This window comes from Tasmannia lanceolata, unplaced genomic scaffold (assembly GCF_043159265.1).
Source record: "Tasmannia lanceolata isolate RefF3 unplaced genomic scaffold, GAP_Taslan_0.1 ptg000037l, whole genome shotgun sequence".
Taxonomy (NCBI): Eukaryota; Viridiplantae; Streptophyta; class Magnoliopsida; order Canellales; family Winteraceae; genus Tasmannia; species Tasmannia lanceolata.
The window spans coordinates 4955793-4973941 of record NW_027518714.1 but is presented as its reverse complement, the minus strand read 5'-3'; the positions used below and the strand labels follow the sequence as shown (position 1 = coordinate 4973941).

Here is an 18149-nt window from a genome sequence, read left to right as displayed (position 1 = left end):
GGAAAAAAGTATTAAGTGGGAACCGATTTCACATGTTGGGTCCCCTACACAGGCGTCAACGGATCCACTTCGGATACAATTCACCTTGAGATCCCTTTTATTGAATCCGAGTGCTTTTTAGATCTTACTTTTTGAGTTTAGGTCACCCTTATTTTAGATCGGTCCGTTCATCAGAGTGTCCTAGGTGTGACATTGTGGCTCTTAATTTCACGGAAGAGGAGGGAAGAAAAGAGAAAGGACCTTTCTGTCGAGGTATAAAAGATTAACCAACACCTTAAGCTTTTGTAGTAATGTGTTATTTCACATGGTTTCAAAGCTAGCTATTGCCTCACGGCAGGTCTTGAGTTCAGAAATCCAACAACTCTTTGATATTAAAAATTCACATGTACTGAGTTTGTAAGTGATTGCACGCACCCGTAGGGATTATTCCCGCCCTAAAATGGAGTGGGTACACCCTATGTCATAAAAAAAGGATTTTGCTCACTTGTTAAGGTGCATAGGAAATGATATGTTACACTTTATAAGGTCCTATGCACCTTATCAAGTGTCCTAAGTTTGCAAAACGCCCCAAATTATAAAAAAAAAAAAAAAAAGAAAGAAAAGGAGGAGCAGCATTGAAGTATAAATGATTAGATAACACCAACTCTAACGCTAAAGCAGTTGTAAAGAACACGAAACACGAAAATGCTTCTCATAAATAGACATAGATGAACATAAACATAAAGTGTGACTTTATGCTGGGGTGATGATATTTTCACCCCCACCCCCTCCAGTACGCATTCGCCCCCCTGTTAACTTGATTTGATGTCAAAAACCACTGCTGATGTGTGCTTTATTAACTGGAGAGTTACTAAACATTCAGGTTCAAAAGAAATGGAAAAATAGATTCCCATATCTTCACGTCCCTTTTCCTTTTGATTCGAGAGGAAAGTCAAAGAATTAAGAATGGGTTGCATATGGAAAATTTACTTATTCACCCTTAGTTACGACTTTCATGTGAATAGTAGTAAATGACAAGACAACTACTTTAATGTCATGTCCTTTTGATTTTCAACCACCCCCCAAGGATTAGAAATTTAGAATAGCACGGCTGGAGAGATCTTCGGAAGATCAACGGTCTCGATTGTCTAAACTCCGAGGGTCCACTCTTGGATTTTACACGTTAAAATATATTGGTCATTTTCAGAAAATTTGAGGGCATTTTAGACAATTCCGGATCGTCCTTGGTAATGATGTTTGCAGGAGTGGCTTGAGGGGTTGGCAATGTCCCTCTCTCTCTCTCTCTCTCTCTCTCTCTCTCTCTGTTTAAGATAATATTATTTTATTTTTCCGCCATGAAAGCTCTGCTCGGAGTTCTCTTCCTCCTCAGATTCTGTGGCTCCTAATCGAGTTTCTTTCTATAGTTTTGTGTTTTTTTTTTGTTTCAAAGAGGACGAAAAACGGCCATGCCTCTTATCCGGTACCAGGTCCGAAACGAGTACGGTTTGGGAGATCCGGAGCTCTACCGGGCAGCAAACAAGGATGATCCGAAATCTATTCTCGACGGAATCTCCGTTTCCGGACTCGTTGGGATCTTACGTCAGCTAGGAGATCTAGCCGAGTGAGTTTCTTCTCTTTCGTGTTTTTTCTCCTGTCTTTCTCGTTCCTGCCCTGCCCTAGTTTTTTTCTTCTTCTTGAGCAAATTAGGTTTTTTTTTTACCTACATTGGATAATGCTAGAATGTCTTCCAGTAAATTGAATTTCAACTTGAATTCCTCAATTTTAGCAATTTTAGCTAAATTTCTCATATCAAGAACTCTGATTTGTCTGATAAACTCTCTGAATAATCACGGTAACATAACAAAATAAGCTATCTTACAATGAGATTTTCCTACTGATTTTGCTGAGATTCAACAGTATAAAAGTTCCAGCATTTATTCTTTTTACAGTGTTTTGCATATCTTGCTGCATTTTCCTGTGAAGTTTCATAAAATGGACACACACACACACGCTCGCGCGCCCGCGCGCTATTTAGGGGAAAAAAAGGATAGACTCAGATATATTGAGCAATTACTAATCATCAAGTCAGTACAAACTAAATAAACCAGGATCTGATGTGCTAAACATTATATGTAATAGTGATGTATTGCTAAACATCCTTGAATTGTATTGCATACACATGTATATTAGTGATGTGTTTCTTTTGTAGTATATACTATGTACTATTGTCACTGAGGCATCTTCTTGGTGATATCATAGGTTTGCAGCAGAGGTTTTTCATGACTTACGTGAGCAAGTGAGTGCTACAACTGCTAGAGGCCGTCAAATGACAACCCGTTTACAACGCATAGAAGCAGCACTTCCCTCTCTTGAGAAGGCTGTTTTGGCCCAAGCGAGTCACATACATTTTGCTTACACAGCAGGTATTTCGTTTGTTTGGAATCTGTGGTTTACCTAATAATCCTGGTACTCTAAAATTCACTGCTAGATATTTTAAGAACGATGATAAAATAACCCCTTGTCTTACGAGAATTTATGCCTTTTAGCGGTTCCAAACATTTTAGACAAAAAACCAGAAACAACTTCATAGGGAATTCTTGGTAATGTGAGTAATGTAGGGAGCACATTTAACATCACTCTATTTTACTAATTACCAATTAATCAATCTGATGTTTTATTACTATTTTATGTGTTTATTTGCTTTCGGGGAAGACATTGATTGTCCTTTGTTGGTCCTTTGGCATGAAATGCGTGGTTTTTAATCTGAGGGAGGGTATCCTAGATTCTTAGATTTCTTTGAGGGCACTTATGATGTATGTTTTTTCTATCTATTTTCTGATAAGAATTGCTACTGACTGATTTAAGAATCTACTGTTAACAAGTAATTTGTAGTGATAAGTAAGTAGATAGCAAACAATACTTTGTCATTGAAGTAGTATTGAAGGAAATTTCCGTTCCACTTAGTCAAGTTTTCCTTGTATTTTAGTTGTATCTACAATGTCCGTGATAGAAAAAAGTTGTTTTTCAGGCTCTGATTGGCATCCTAAGATTCAAATCGAACAAAATCACCTCGGCCACAGTGACTTGCCACGATTCATTATGGAGTCCTACGAAGAATGCCGTGATCCACCGCGTTTATTCTTGCTTGACAAGTATGATTCCTATTGGAGTGTTGGCCGTCATTCTAAATGGCATGTTGATATTGAAAAACTGATGGTTTTACTTTCAGATTCGACACTGCTGGTGCCGGTGCCTGTTTAAAAAGATACACAGATCCATCCCTTTTTAAAAAGATATGGGCTAGCTCAGAACTAACGAAAGCAGAGACAGTTCAAAGAGAAAGGAAGACTCATAAAATCAAGGTATTGACTCACATATACAAGAATGGCTGGGTTCTTGACCTTTTTTTTTATTGAATCATAGGTTCTTGACCTTTGTAGAGATTTTAACACTCCTTGAGATTTTATTTCTCCTCCTATCTACTTATTTTATCCAAGTGATCCTTGGAATATTGAGTTTGTGGATTGCAATAAAATAACACAAATTAATTTGATGAAAGAAAATATATTTAGTTCTTGTTTTGAGTTCTGTATCCCTAGCAGATAACAGTGTACCACTAGAATAACAGTGATTGTTACTTTAAGGTTTCTAAGAATTAAATAGATTTTGACCACAAAGAATATAACAGTAATAACTAGTATGATTGTTCATGCTAAACATGCAGACAGACTTGGAAATACTCTTTGTTAAGAATACTACATTTGAGCCCTGTAGAGTATTATTATGTTTGCCTGTCCTTGCATCAATTTAGGAATCCTTGCATCCTTTTTCTTGCGGACACACTTGGAACTACTCTTTGTTAAGAATACTACATTTGGGCCCTGTAGAATATTATGTTTGCCTGTCCTTTTTATCAATTTAGGAATCCTTGCATCCTTTTTTCTTTTGTGAGCATTGTGTTTTCTTTCTTCCTTTTGTCCTTTTTATGAATCTGTTTTCCATGCCCCATAAAGCCCTAGTTGGATCATGGTAGATGGTTTTGTGACTAGGTTATAAATTTATAACAGCCAAATTTAACAAGAAGACACATTTTACTGCTTCAAACATATACAATAGGCATGAAATTTAATGGGTCAAATTAATATGAAATTTAGTGCAAATCACCATTGAAACTAACCATTCATCATACCAACTGCTAGCTATAAATAATACAAATAAAAATCATTCTTGAATGATATGGAAGTAGAAGAAGCACGAAAATTTGACAAAAATCCTTCTCTTGAAGCTTTTGGAAGTATTTGAGGAAGATAAGAGTTTTGAAAAAGTAATTAAAATATGACATTTGATTTTTTTATTTTTTTATATACCCTTTAAACAGTATCCTCACTTTTACCGGTATTGGCATGCCACAGTGCAAAATAATTGATGGCTTATTTGATGTACCAGTTCCTATAAAAATGGTAAAGTAAGAAGAATATGGTCTATTGAAGAGAAACCCATGTGTCTGAAGCATGGTTTAAAATTTTGATTTCGGTACCGGTTTCGGACTTCCCAAAAACCGAAATTTCGGACCGAAATTCTGAAATTTTAGCCGAAATTTTGTAACATATTAAAAAAAAAAAAAAAGATTTCAATTTCTCGAAATTTCGGATTTCGGTCAAAATTTAAAACCATGGTCTGAAGTAGTTTAAAGGAAGGAAATTTTATGGTTATATTCAGGCATGCTTCCTCAGCAGCCTACACAAGTTACTGCTCTACAAACTGTTTCCCGGCAGCTACGAACTTGTGAAGGGCAAAAAATAAGCCCGTTATAAAAATATAGAACAACTGGTTGTATATGATGCAAAAAGAAACCTTGTCCTTCGGAACCCATCATATTGATACTTAAGTTTTCTTATAACTCATGAGATGATGGCTGGGTTCTTTGATTTTATTGATTTCCAGCCTACACTTCCAGTAAATTAAATATTTAACTTAAAATATTGGTGGACCCGTAATATTTCTTAGTAGTGATTGGCTCCAACCAGCATAAGTCCTTGTGCCTACCCTGACTTTTTTTAATCTCATTTGAAGTGGAAACCAAATAAGCTTAAAGATGCATAAGACTATAATTTGACTCGATCACTTGATCATGTGGAGAATCTTTCATCTCATTTGTATATTTGTCTGTAAACAGCCATTAGATGCACAATTGCCGTTCGGTATCTGGGTTCAAGGATTCCAAAAAAATGAAATCTAATTTGACATTTCCCTTCAGTGCATCATGGTCTGTAATCTGTATTTATCTTCAAAAATGATTTCCGACTCTAGATGGCCTATTTTCAAATAATATTTTCTTTTAAATCAGTGGTTAATGTCCTGACAAGACTCTATTAAGTGGTTGAACCTGGTTCTTCCATTTAGCTAGTAATCTCATGCCGACATTTACATACTCGATTTTCCAGCAGAATTTGTTGCTTTCTATGTTCATGACCAAGCTTTTAAAGGAAATTTGTGCTTATCTCTAAATAAACAGAAAAAAAGATCGCGACAAAGGAATGGAGAAGTCTCACGTGCTGCATCTATATCCAGCCGCCATAGAAGGTGTATTATGTTATATAGCCCAGTAATTTGAAGAGAAAATAATTTTTTAAGAGTCCCATATGTCTTTCTGAATTATTTTGACTTGGAATAAATACTGACACAGTATGATCCTGGAAATTAACAATTTGGTGCAATCTTATTCAGCAGAGTGGAGTTTGCCTTTCCAGATACTGATTCGCAAAGCTTTGCGGCGGGGACTATCTCCACATCTGACACGAGTTTAAAATCTGAACTGGCAAACCGACCCACATCTTTTGATTCAGGAACCAGATCAAGCTACATTGAATGTGTTTTTGATGCAAATTCGTCCATTGGGCCTGAAGAACTAGAACACAATGAATTATCCTCTCCTAAGTTTAAGATGCCGTGTACAGATACTCATGGTTCTGTTCTTGCCGATGGGCAAAATAGAGAAGGTGCAGCCGATGATACGCAACAGGGACCACTGCAAGGACAAAGTGCCCCTAGATCATCTACAGTTACTTGGGATGAGAAGGCAGAGATAGTGGAGCCCACAAGCCAACTTTGTGACCTTACTCTTGAGGAGTGTGCCCTAGCGTCAGAGTTTTTTCCAGTAAACTTTGACCCCTCTATCTTGGAGCAGGAGGCTGCTAACCTTGGTAATGTAGATCAAGAGGATATCTTGTTTGATGTTGGTAATATACCAGAATTAATTTCTGGTATAAACCAGTTTGGTGAGGTCACTAGTGAGACAGACCATTACATGGATGCACTCAACACCATGGAATCTGAAATTGATACAGATTCCGAGTGCCAAACCAAACGGGAAGTGGAACTACAGTCCAAAATTCAGATGGCAGCTCAAAATTCAGATAGCAAAGGAATGACCTCAAATCTTTCCAACTCTGTCCTTTCAGAAAGTTTGGCACAGTCACCTCAGGTAATTGGAGTGGCTTCTAAAGCCGACAATTCCGTAAACACTGGCTTGTGTGAAAGTCCTGATGCCACTGACATGTCAAGGGTGAATGATTTTGCGCCAATTGTAGGTGATCCATCTTCTGGTTCTAGTGTTCTCAATTCTCATGGGAATAAGAATGCATTCAACTCATGCAAATCTCAAGAATCCGCTGGAATTGATGATATACCTTCTATTAGATTGTGGACAAATGGCACCCTGTTGGGAGTTGAGCCATCAAAACCTCTAGATTTTAGTGGGTCAGACGTTGTATCTCATATTCCCACACCTGGTACTAGTACTGATAATTGTGATCATTCAAGTGATACTGTTTTGCCCCACTTGCTTCATGATGGATATGTTGGGAAATCAGGTGCCTTGGTTAGGCCTGTTGAAGATAGAAAACAAAGCTCAAGCCCTGTGGAAGATCAAGATGGACCATCTGATGCCCATCATTGTAGGATATTTAGTGGCACCCATGGACATGGCTTGACAGAAGCCAGTGTGGAAAGTCCTAGAGCTCAAATGCCAGTTATTTCTAAGATTGACGTCAAATCCAGTGAATTAGGCCGAAAAAACATTGAGTCCCCATCCAGTATCTCTGGTCTTAGCTATAGATTTCTTGTAAATGGTGTCCACAGTAACATATCTGAACCATCGAGCATCGAGAATACTAATCCTATGAAGTTTCAGGAGAGGCCTCGTCGAGATGAGCAGAAGCGGGAAATTGGAGTAGGGTCTTGGACTTCTCATAAGCCAACTCCCACTGAACAACTTGGACTTGGTTCAGGCAAAAATTCAATCTCTTCCAAGTCTTGGCATATTGGTCATCCTTCTCCACCTTTGCAACATATGAAAATCTCTTTCCACCCAATAGATGACTTGGAGACTTCCAAACTGAAACTGCAATTTTCTAATAGGCATCATTTTTGTGAAAGTTTTCAAGATGGCATATTTCCTTCTTTCGAGTTGCTTCCCGAGCCTTCAATTCCAATGCAGGATATTGGCTCTGAATCTGATGATGACACATTCTGTAAATCGTCTCCATACTTGTCAGAAGATCCTCTTAGTCCACGTTCAGAGTCGAACTCTGAGCAGTGGGAATCCAGTGAAACAACTGGAAGTAAGGACCAAGAGATATATGATGCCTTACATAGAGTGTCATCAACTTCATCCATCTGTAGCCCTTTGGAGCTTGACGAAATAAGCCAACACAGTGTCCATTCAGCCTGCGAAATTGGAGGTCAAAACACGGAAAATAGAATAAAATCTTTTGACGTAAGCCCTTCACTAGATCTTCCAAATTCTGTAATGAGTCGTCAAGAAGGAAAAGGTGATCCCGACGCAAAAGATCTGCTAGATCCTGCTTTACAATATTCTCGTGAGCTGCCACCACCACCTCCGCTCCCTCCACTTCAATGGAGGATAATGAATGCCCCTTTTGCCTTAGTAGAAAATAAACAACATACTATCTCTGAAACTGGCAACCAGCCAAATGAACTGCAAGTTCTAGTACCCATTACTCCACAGCAACCTAAGTCAGCTGTGTCAAAGCAGCCCCATTTTGAGGAGACAATTGTATGTTCTGACAATAGCTTGGTAATGGAGATAATTTTGTTTGTTTCCGTTTTTTATTTCTGGAATAAAGAGTTGGTAATGTGAAATAGTTATTGAAGTGTTCTATTATTGTATTTAATCTATTTCTGCAGCAAAATCTTCAGAATCTGAAGGGACACACAGTAAAAGTTCAGCCTGCTAATGGTAAGGAGTTGGAGGAAAAGGAAGACGTCCTACATCAAATCAGAACCAAGGTGAGTTTCCATCTTTGTTGCAAAGAGCATTATCCAGATTTCTCTCAATAGTTTTGTCACCGGAGTCTGAGTGAATTTGATATATCCAAGTTGTGGACACCACACACCATACTTTTCAAAAAAAAAGTTGTGGGCACCTCTGTTTGAACATGGGAAAGATAAATGTTGACACACAATATCAAATGGAAAGAGTAACATCTCAAGTGAGGGAAGAAGAAACCCTCAAAATTGGATAGGTTGGAGCATGCAAACACTGTAATATCTCTTATGGTTTACAATACCTTCCCATGTTTTTTCTTGTTCTTTCTGAATTTGTGATTCATCTATCCAAAAAATCACATATCATGATAGTTATTTTCTGAAAAAACAAATGAAATTTAGAACCCCAAGGTTTAATTTGGGTGCCTTTGGACAGCCACCATTACCATTTCTTTTTCTTTTATTTTTGAAAAGTTGATCCACGAGATTGTTACCCCTTTCTTTTAATGCATGTCGGATTATGTGGAGTGACTGTTTATTATGGAAAACCACCATTACCTTTGATGATTCATGATGGTTACTCTGGAAAAAATGCCATTCAATGTGAATGATCTTTCTGAAGAAATGAAGTGAAACCATCATTCATAGAAAAATGTGGTTTTCTGAAACTAAACCCTATCATTCTTTCATGTTGTTCCTAAATTGAGTTTTTGAATAAGAGATCTTGTGCTGCGTTCCATTTTCCATGAAATATTGGCAGGATGTCTTGGGTTCCATTTTTTCTATAAGAATTGAGGGCTTTCAAATAACTAACCAAGCTGCCATGATTCTGAGATAAATCCATTATCTTATTAAGTATTTATAGGAGTGCTATAAAAATTTTGTTTTGTACTGGTAAAATTTGATTTCTGTGGTGTTCAAAGCTTAATCTTCTGGTTGAACTTCCAGTCCTTCAATCTGAAACACACAGTAACAACAAGGCCAAGTCTCATGCCACAGCCAACAACCAACATAAATGTTTCTGCAATCTTGGAGAAGGCAAATGCAATCCGCCAGGTTGTGTGCCGCCTTTTTCTTTTCCTATTTCATTCCCTTATTAGCTTTGTATTACCCCATTGTCTGAATGTCATAAAAATTACCATCAGGCTTTTGCGAGTAGAGACAATGGGGGCGACAATGAGAATTGGAGTGATGATTAACTTCTATGATAACACGAGCATCTTGACTCCATCTATTAATCAGGCTTCCATCTTGAAGCTTCAACTGGTAAGGTTTGGTATGCCCTGAAACCAGCTTCAGTTTCGTTGTTACATATGTGTATAATCTCAGTTCCTTCTGTGTAATTATATTTGTAGGCCTTATCATGTAGTTTTTAGGTGTTTTATCTTTATTTTGATTCAAAATAGGCTGTAAAAGAACCTCTTTAAGTGACAATGACCTATCCGTCCTCATGTATTCAACTCTTCATTGCGATTTTTTAAATATAATGCCTGAGAAAATGAGCAGGCCATGCTATGAGTTCACTCCTTACTCTTTCTAATGTGAGCTAACTTCGACCAATATTTAAACTTTGTTTGCTCAGTAATCTGGAACAGAACCCAACTGCTAAGTTTGTGTTCTTTAACCATCTTTCTTGGCGGTGCTTTTGTGCTTTTTTTTCACTGTGGAGTTCGGAAAAATTGGCAAAAAAATGGAGAATGGCATTCGCCGATTTTCCCTGTTCTGAGCGTTTCTCCAAATCCATAATTCCAAAGCGGCTAAAACCGCTGAATTCGGGAAGCAAAGTGGCTTCATTCCAACTGATTTTCTGCCTCCGTTTTGCCTGGTCTAAAAAGAGAATGAGAAGCCTTGAATGAAATTGATCTGCTTTTGCTCTTTACTTCAAGCAAATTTTTTTTCTGTTGTATGACAGGAATTTTTCAGGTTGTAGAAAATCTCATCACATCACCAAACACTACTCAACTACTAACCTTGTTCATTATAAAACACCATAAATTTGTATTTTGCCTGGTATTTTCGACCTTGAAGTAAAATGAGGAACTTCCTCCAGTGTCAGTTTGCCCTATATTTGAGGGTAAAAAGCATGTCAAATGGTAAACTGGCATGGGTGGAAATGTCAGGGCCCATATCTGTATGTTAATAGAAAAGCTTTATTAAGAGAGTTTAATAGCATGGATTTTACACGTTCTGGGAATGAAAACTATGGTAGAAATGAAAACTCTGGTATTTGAAAGTACTTAGTTTTGGTGGATAAGGATGACTAGCATTCTATTATTTATTTATTTATTTAGTTTACAAACTTCGTATTGGTCAGGAATGCTTACAGTGATGCTGGCCCACTACAGTATAGTGGATCCCACATCTTTGAGTGATCTGAAATGTCCATCTGATAAGCCTCCCTTCTGATTTTCTACGGCCTAAAAATCAAGTAAATCATTTAACCAAACGCTGAATGTGAACTAGGGGTGCAAGTTTGGCTTGTCAGCCCTGACCCGCTCTGAGCCCGAACAGGGTCAGGGCTGGAAAATCCAACCCTGAGGGCTGGTCAGGGTTCATTTTCTTAGACCCTGACTCAGGTCGGGTTGGGTTCTGGGTTAATGCCTCGGTTACCATGACCCGGCCCGATCCTAAGTTTTCTATTATAGAATTGAACCATTTGTACATGTTTCCTTTTGCTAATGTCTTTTATTATCTTGGATTAATGTTTCTTTAGATTATTATTATTAATTGTCTCTGTTGCCCGTCATGTTGTTGAATTCATATTGTCTTATTTTGTTTACTTTCTCTGTTTATTGATCATTTTGTTCTAAATGATAAGTGGTTGCTTTATTTTTGGCACTCTTAACAGGTATTTGTACTAGGGTCAATTAGGGCTGGCCTAATCAGGGCCAATCAGGGCGGGCCAGGGCTAGCACTGAGCCCTGTAGGACGGACAATGGGTTGAGGTTTTTCGGCCCTGACTCAGGGTCAGGGCCGAGATAATGGGTTCCAGGGTTGGGCTAGGGTTTTGAAAAACCCGACCCTGTTGTAGCCCTAATGTGAACAGTTTCTCTCTCTCTCTCTAAATCAAGTAAATCATGTAACCAAACGTTGAATGTGAACAGTCTCTCTCTCTCTCTCTCTATGTAACAATTCGTGACCTTGACTAGTCGGAGGGTTGAATATGTGATAATTGACATGTTGGAACTTTGAACACACCATCAGCGAATATAATAGCTTTCACATCAAGAATCACAAGGTCGAAGTTTAGCTGGTGATATGACATCAACTGATTATCCCTATACTGTATTCAATGGGATCTGTTCTCCACGAGGATAATAATCCTTTGATAAGCTATTCCTGGTATTGCTTGGATAATGTATCTTGTCCTTTATTCACATTTGTTCTCGTAATATTTTATCCAAGAACAGAGGTCCGTATGAGCAGAGGAAAACCGGCGGCTATCGAAGAAATCCTTGGATAAGCTGTTCCTAGCATAGTTTATATTGCTTGGATAAGTTGTTTTCCGTGTTCTGACCATGGGGATAGAAATCCTTGGATTAACTGTTCCTAGTATAGGTTATATTCTTGGATGTGTTTATCTTGAAATCGATTGCACTATTCTAAGAAAAAGCTTCCCGTTGAATCCTTATTTTTGAGAGCATAAATTTCTTATGCCAAGATGCTTCTCAAATGCCTCAATGATGAAGAAGCTTCTTTCAATGCCAAAAAATCAATCAACGACTAACTATATGAGTAGGCCTGTAAATGGATATTCGAAAATCCGATTACCGTCCGCAACCGAATCCGTTTAAAGCGAATATTATCCGAATCCGTTTGAAGCGGATATTATCCGAATCCGTTTATGAGATATCCGGCTCTTAGCGGATACGAATCTGGTAAATGGTACATCCGATCCGTTTAACATCCGAATCCGAGAAGTACATCCGTTTATCCTGAATATCCGGATCCGGATCCGTATATCCGAATCCGTATCCGACTATCCGGATCCGAATCTGTATCCGAATATCCGGATCCGAATCCGTATCCGAATATCCGGATCCGAATATCCGAATCCGTATCCGTATATCCGAATCCGTATCCGTGTATCCGAATCCGTATCCGAATCCGTGAAAATAATTTTCTTAGAAATAAATCCAAAATAACTACAATAGAAACAATTTTCTTGAAAATTATTTTCTCTCCACATTCTAGAGGGAAATTAAATGAACATGGTTACTTGCTTGGAGCCTTGGAGGTAGGGGTGTTCATTATTCGGTTAAAACCGAATAACCGAACCGAACCGAACCGAATTGGTTCGGTCGGTTCGGTTCGGTTTTTTTCCGTTTCGGTTCGGTTTCGATTTTTTTTATTTGGCAATTCGGTTATTCGGTTTCGGTTTCGGTTATCTAAAAAAAAAATTCGGTTAACCGAAATAATGATAAAAATCATTATTTTTTCAAAAAAAAAGTGTGATATGGGCACTCCAAAGGATGATCAAAACCGTCCATTTGATTGATCACAACTTAATTAGGTTGTGCTTCAAAAATCATTTCGATTGGATGATCCTAGCCCTCCGATCGAAACCAAGATTTTGCTTTTTTCCCCTCTTTATTAGAATTAATTTAAGAGAAAGTCAACTTGAAATACCAGAGAAATTATCTGATGCCCGACCGTGATGTCACGTCAAGGTGGTACGCCAGAGGTATCACCCTTGATATTTGATCCAACAGCAGCATCTTAAAAAGTGATCTGCTGTTGGATCAAATATCAAGGGTGGCACCGCTTTGACGTTACTTCACGGTCGGGCATCATATAAAAACTCGGAATACCATACGGGTTTTCAGTTTTCTAATAGGGAAATGTTATCAGCACTATGTATTTTGATGAGGGCACTCCTCACTTTATTAGAAGTATGGTATGGACAGCACTATAGGATGATCCAAACCGTCCATTAGATGGGCCACAGCCTAAATAGGTTGTGCCTCAAAAATCATTTTCATAGGTTATAACCCTCCTATCTGAATATTATAGTGTTGTTCCTAACCCTTTTCAACTTGCTCCTCTCATTCATGTTGCCTTTTAGGAAAACTCTAATGTGTTGCCTTTCACCATTTACTATTGATGGTGAAAGTGATTTCCTACATAATTGTGCTCTTCTTCTATTCTCCATCACTTCTCTCCACTCTCCTTCATGTAATATGTTCCCTTTTACCATTTACTATTGATGGTGAAAGTGACTTTCTGCCTAGTTGCCTCTTCCTTTATATTTTATTATTTATCACCAGGCAACTGATTGGGCGGTTAGGATTGCTTGATTGATGCCATGGACCATCATCCCATTGGTCTAATTCTAGGGAGGTAGAAAAATGTATGCGGGAACAAACTCATTGTCACAGATGACTAAAGTGCGATGTGGATATACAAGGTGGGGTCCACAATCTAGACTTCAGCCTTCACACGGTGTTTGGCCTTCACACGGTGTTTTGCAAATTTAGTCCCACATCGGGAGAGAGGAGAAAACTTGTGTGAAGCTGTGGGTATAAATACGGGCCGGGGGTTAATGAGAAAATTGCCTTAAACAAATGATTAAGGAAAACAAAGCGAACGGTGGGGCTTGCTCGCCGCGCTTATAAAATATTTTGCGGATTTAAATTCGGATATCTATTTATGAATTCGAATTCGGATTTTGCGGATTTAAATTCGGATATTTGTCTATGAATTTGAATTTGGATTAACAGATACGTTCAAATTCGGATTTGAATTCAGATAAACGGATTATCCGTGTTCGAATTCAGATAAATGTTTATGAATTCGGATTTGAATCCGGATAAACGGATACGGATATTATTCGAATTAAATTCGGATTTGAATTCGGATTTGAATCCGGATAAACGGATACGGATATTATTCGAATTAAATTCGGATTTGAATTCGGATAAACGGATGAGGATAATATCCGAATTCGGATATTATTCGAATTAAATTCGGATTTGAATTCGGATAAACGGATACGGATAATATCCGAATTCGAATAATATCCGTTGGATGCGAATTCGGTAATAAATTTTAATTATCCGTCGAAGTCGAATTCGGATACGGATACTGAATTTTGTAAACGAATTCGGATTCGGATATAGCACTATCCGATTCGAATTCGATCCGTTTACACCCCTATATATGAGTATCTAACAAACTGCGTAGTGCTTGGGCAAAAGAAGCACATGCTGGAGTTGTCAAAGGTCATTTATACTTGCATCCCCTTGACATCATTGGCATGCGATTAGGCCTATGACCCATCCACATTGAGACCCACCAGATGAACGGTCTGGATCAAAAACACCTAACAATTGAAAAGATTGATAACACAAGCAATCATAACTATTGATTTTTGGGTCCCACACAAGAACATGTAGTCACAAAATTTGATCTTGTATACCATTAGGAGACAACGGAAAGGGCATCCCATTCCTAAGATGAAGGCTAACAAAAATCTTGGTGGAATCATAAACGAGATTTGATGGATCAAAGGCTAGGATCATCTAGTCAAGGTGGAGCCAACAATAATGGACCAGATGATCATGGTCTCGGATCGAATAAACGGACCCGATCACCTCGACACAGCACATGTGGGCCCAAAAAGCAATTTTTGTAGAATTTTGAGTATGTCATTGAGTTGAACTTGTTGCACGCGAGATGTGGCTTCATCCCCTTCAACCCTTGCGTACGCATGAATGCACGCTTTCTTCCATCCCCAACGCCCAACATGACGCTTCTACCTATTACTATAACTTGCATAATGGGAAGTGATATATTTGCCCCTTATCCTCCCCGGGGCACCCCTATCTATTGTATTTATGACAACTGTTTTTACAAAAAGGGTGGCCCGGCGAAGAAAAGTGTGCGAATTTATCATGTCTCTTAACATAATTTATTTCCATTCCATGTAACATTTGACATGATTTTGGTCATTTTTTTGAACAAAGTCTCCGCAATTAATGGCTTCCCTTCTTCGCATGCTCTTTTCAGTTGAATTACTGGCTTGATAGAAAACTTCCCAACACTTAAATTAAGGACTTGGGCTCATGTGGGCCTCTGCCCAAAGTTAGTGTTTTCAATTCCAAAGAAGTCGTAACCTTGATAAAAGAAGATATTAAAAAGAGTAGACCGCCATTTCAGCAATAGACAAATGCATGACTCACGCAACCACGGTGTTGCACTATTCAATGCATGGATTTGGAATTTGGGAACAAAAATACCTAAACAAGATAGTCTAGACTCTACACTTCTCAGTTTTCTAGTATCTTTTTCCATCTCTTTTCTCTTCTGTTTTCTCATCAGTTGTGGCAAAATGACGAAGAGGAGGAAACTATCCTTTTGAATACTGGTGAAATTGAGCTATGGTTTTTGGGCTTTTCTGTAGGGGTGTCAATGGATCCAAACAATCTGATTTATCCAACGAATTCGAACATTATGAACAGGATTTGGGCACAACAATTGGATCTGGACAGTGTCTATTGAATTAATATCCTGCGGTCCAAAATTATTTCTGATCGTGAATTATATTTAGCTACAAAATCCAATAGAATGTCCTAGATCCGAACGGAGGACGCTCGTGTATTCATGAGTGGTATTTTCGTATAACATTGTTAAAGTATAAAAGACTAAATTACACCATCTCCAACAGCTAAAGCCTTTTGAGTAAGTGATTGTTTCACATGGTATCAAAGCAATACCAAACCAAAAGAGGGGCCACATGTGCCACATGTAGACCAATCCTAAAAAGGGGGGCCACATGTGAGGGCGAGTGTTGAAGTATAAAAGATTAAAGAGGAATGGTAAACTGAGGGCCGCCCTTGCAAAAATGTTGTAAAAGGGCGCTCCCATTGGATCCACGTCACCATAGTGCATTTATTAAATGCACTATGGTGACGTGGATCCAATCGGGGCACCACCATTTTTGCAAGGGCACCCCTCAGTTTAGCATTTTTAAAGCGTTTCAATGATGATTCTCTATTTCTTTCCCACCTCTCCCACCTTAAGCCCTAATTGGTTATAATTTAAGTAGGACGAAAGACACTTGGGAAGGAGGGTCTGATTCAAAATGGATCGTGGTCCAGACTCAATTAATTTCCGAAAAGGACTTTGAAAATGATCAGAGACAATTAAGGATGCCAACTGATAGTGACCAATTTTCAGGTGGATCGGATACCAAGTGCATCAGTTGATACCGATTTGGGTCCATTACCCTCCCTAGAAAAGTGACAGAGCCACTCAACCATCTCCCTTGGAAAAGATCAGAAACCAAGTAGAGTTCACAAGAGGGACGTCCTCTGCAGAAAATGACAGAGAAATATAGACAAGAGTGAGAAAAAGACAGATATGGTGGGTCTAGGCAGCATTTATAAAGGTCAGATCTTTTCAGGTTCAATTATAAAAAGGTTACATGCAACTAGAGAGAGGCGTGGTTTCTAAGTCATTTTCACGTTCCATTCCACTCTTCAAAATTTCAAAGCCATGATCTCATCCACCATATAAATTCTCAAGAGAAGAAAAAAGATATTTTCTTCAACTACTTCTGCATATCAGATAAGTTATCTGATAATTTTGTAATCCGCAATCCAATAATGCAGACGACTTATCAACCTCTCGTATTTTAAAAATCCCAGTTCCAAGACACGTACCATATTGGAAAACGTAAATAAATAAACAAAGGAGACATTTCATGAATAGTGCATATGCTACCTAACTTTGGGATTGTTTTTGTTTTGTTAATTAGTAGTAGTAGTGAGAGATCGAGACGTGTTTGGGGAAATGGGTGTATGGATTCCGAGGGCTTAATTATTTTAAGGATTTTATTAGAAGATTAATCTAGGGCCATCCACATGGTGCGGCAAAATTAGCATTAAGGGTATCAACGGTTCAGGTTCACCAGCTAATTAGATTCAAAAATTATCTTGTAATCAAATTGGGTTGTTTCTGGCTATTCATTTTTGGCAAAACCAATGATTGACACTCGTAATTGGAATCGTTCGGGGTGACTACTGACTAGGCTCAATTTGGAGGTGTTTGATTCTCTTTCTCCTTGAGGCTGAGTGGTGTTATTTTGTTGTATCGGAATCTCTCTTTGTTATTTTCTCTTGTAACTTGGCCAACTCGGTCAGTTGAAATTATCAAATGAAGGTTCATGATCATGTTATTGAGATGTGGGTGGGCCCGAAATGCTTCTCCATCACTTTCCACTCCCCCTATTGTGTAATAAAGGGAGTTTTTATTATTAGAGAATCGTAGCTTTATTATAAGCAATTGATGAGTTTGGTTACGAATGAATAAGTGAGCGAGAAAAAGATCAAGAAGTTTGCTGGGAGAAATGGTGCGCATGTCTTTCTTCTCGATGACTTTTCTTATTTTATATTTTATAGCAAGCAAAGGGAAGTGATAAATCCGCTTCTTTTGATTACTTGGGACACCTAGATGCAGTGTATCAATGACTACAGAGGGGCTGATGTACTTCACGTTAGAATGATTCAATGGGGCTGATTGCCATGTACACTGGTGCTGGGTGTCCCGAGTTATCAAAAGGGGAGGATATATCACTTCCCCAAGTAAAACTATTTAATTTAATTATTCGGAATATAGGATTTTAAGAGGATCCACCTGCTTAAGAAAGTTAATAAAATGTCCTTTCCTTTATTAGTTAAGAAATAAATCCAAAAGCAGTAAAACGAAATTATTTATATAATTTTTAAAATAACATAAAAGCTTAAATTAGTAAGTACAAATAATGAAAAAAAAAAATTTTTAAAAAGCAGCTACAATTGGATTCAACATTTTATTATTAAATGTCCTTGATGTTACATAGTTAGACTGAATCGAGCTAAGGGACTTATTAAAATATCCTG

At 38.1% G+C, this 18149-nt stretch overlaps 1 protein-coding gene across 4 annotated transcripts; it reads left to right on the top strand.

The window, feature by feature from the left end:
* The first annotated feature begins 1256 nt into the window (after positions 1–1256).
* On the top strand, positions 1257–11625 carry LOC143860731 (SCAR-like protein 2). 4 transcript variants are annotated; one of them, XR_013239792.1, is made up of 10 exons: positions 1259–1600; positions 2239–2402; positions 3008–3131; positions 3209–3341; positions 5495–5562; positions 5707–8077; positions 8188–8289; positions 9217–9324; positions 9414–9534; positions 11117–11625. XR_013239792.1 is itself a non-coding variant. In XM_077371537.1 (9 exons), the coding sequence occupies exons 1-9, from the start codon at positions 1446–1448 to the stop codon at positions 9465–9467; spliced, it is 3258 nt and encodes a 1085-aa protein (XP_077227652.1). In that variant the 5' UTR covers positions 1257–1445; the 3' UTR covers positions 9468–9783. The 4 variants fall into 4 exon arrangements, 3 of the variants coding, with proteins under 3 accessions (XP_077227652.1, XP_077227651.1, XP_077227650.1); XM_077371537.1 differs by lacking the exon at positions 11117–11625 and having other exon boundaries at positions 1257–1600; positions 5707–8056; positions 9414–9783; XM_077371536.1 differs by lacking the exon at positions 11117–11625 and having other exon boundaries at positions 5710–8077; positions 9414–9783.
* The last annotated feature ends 6524 nt before the right edge of the window (positions 11626–18149 follow it).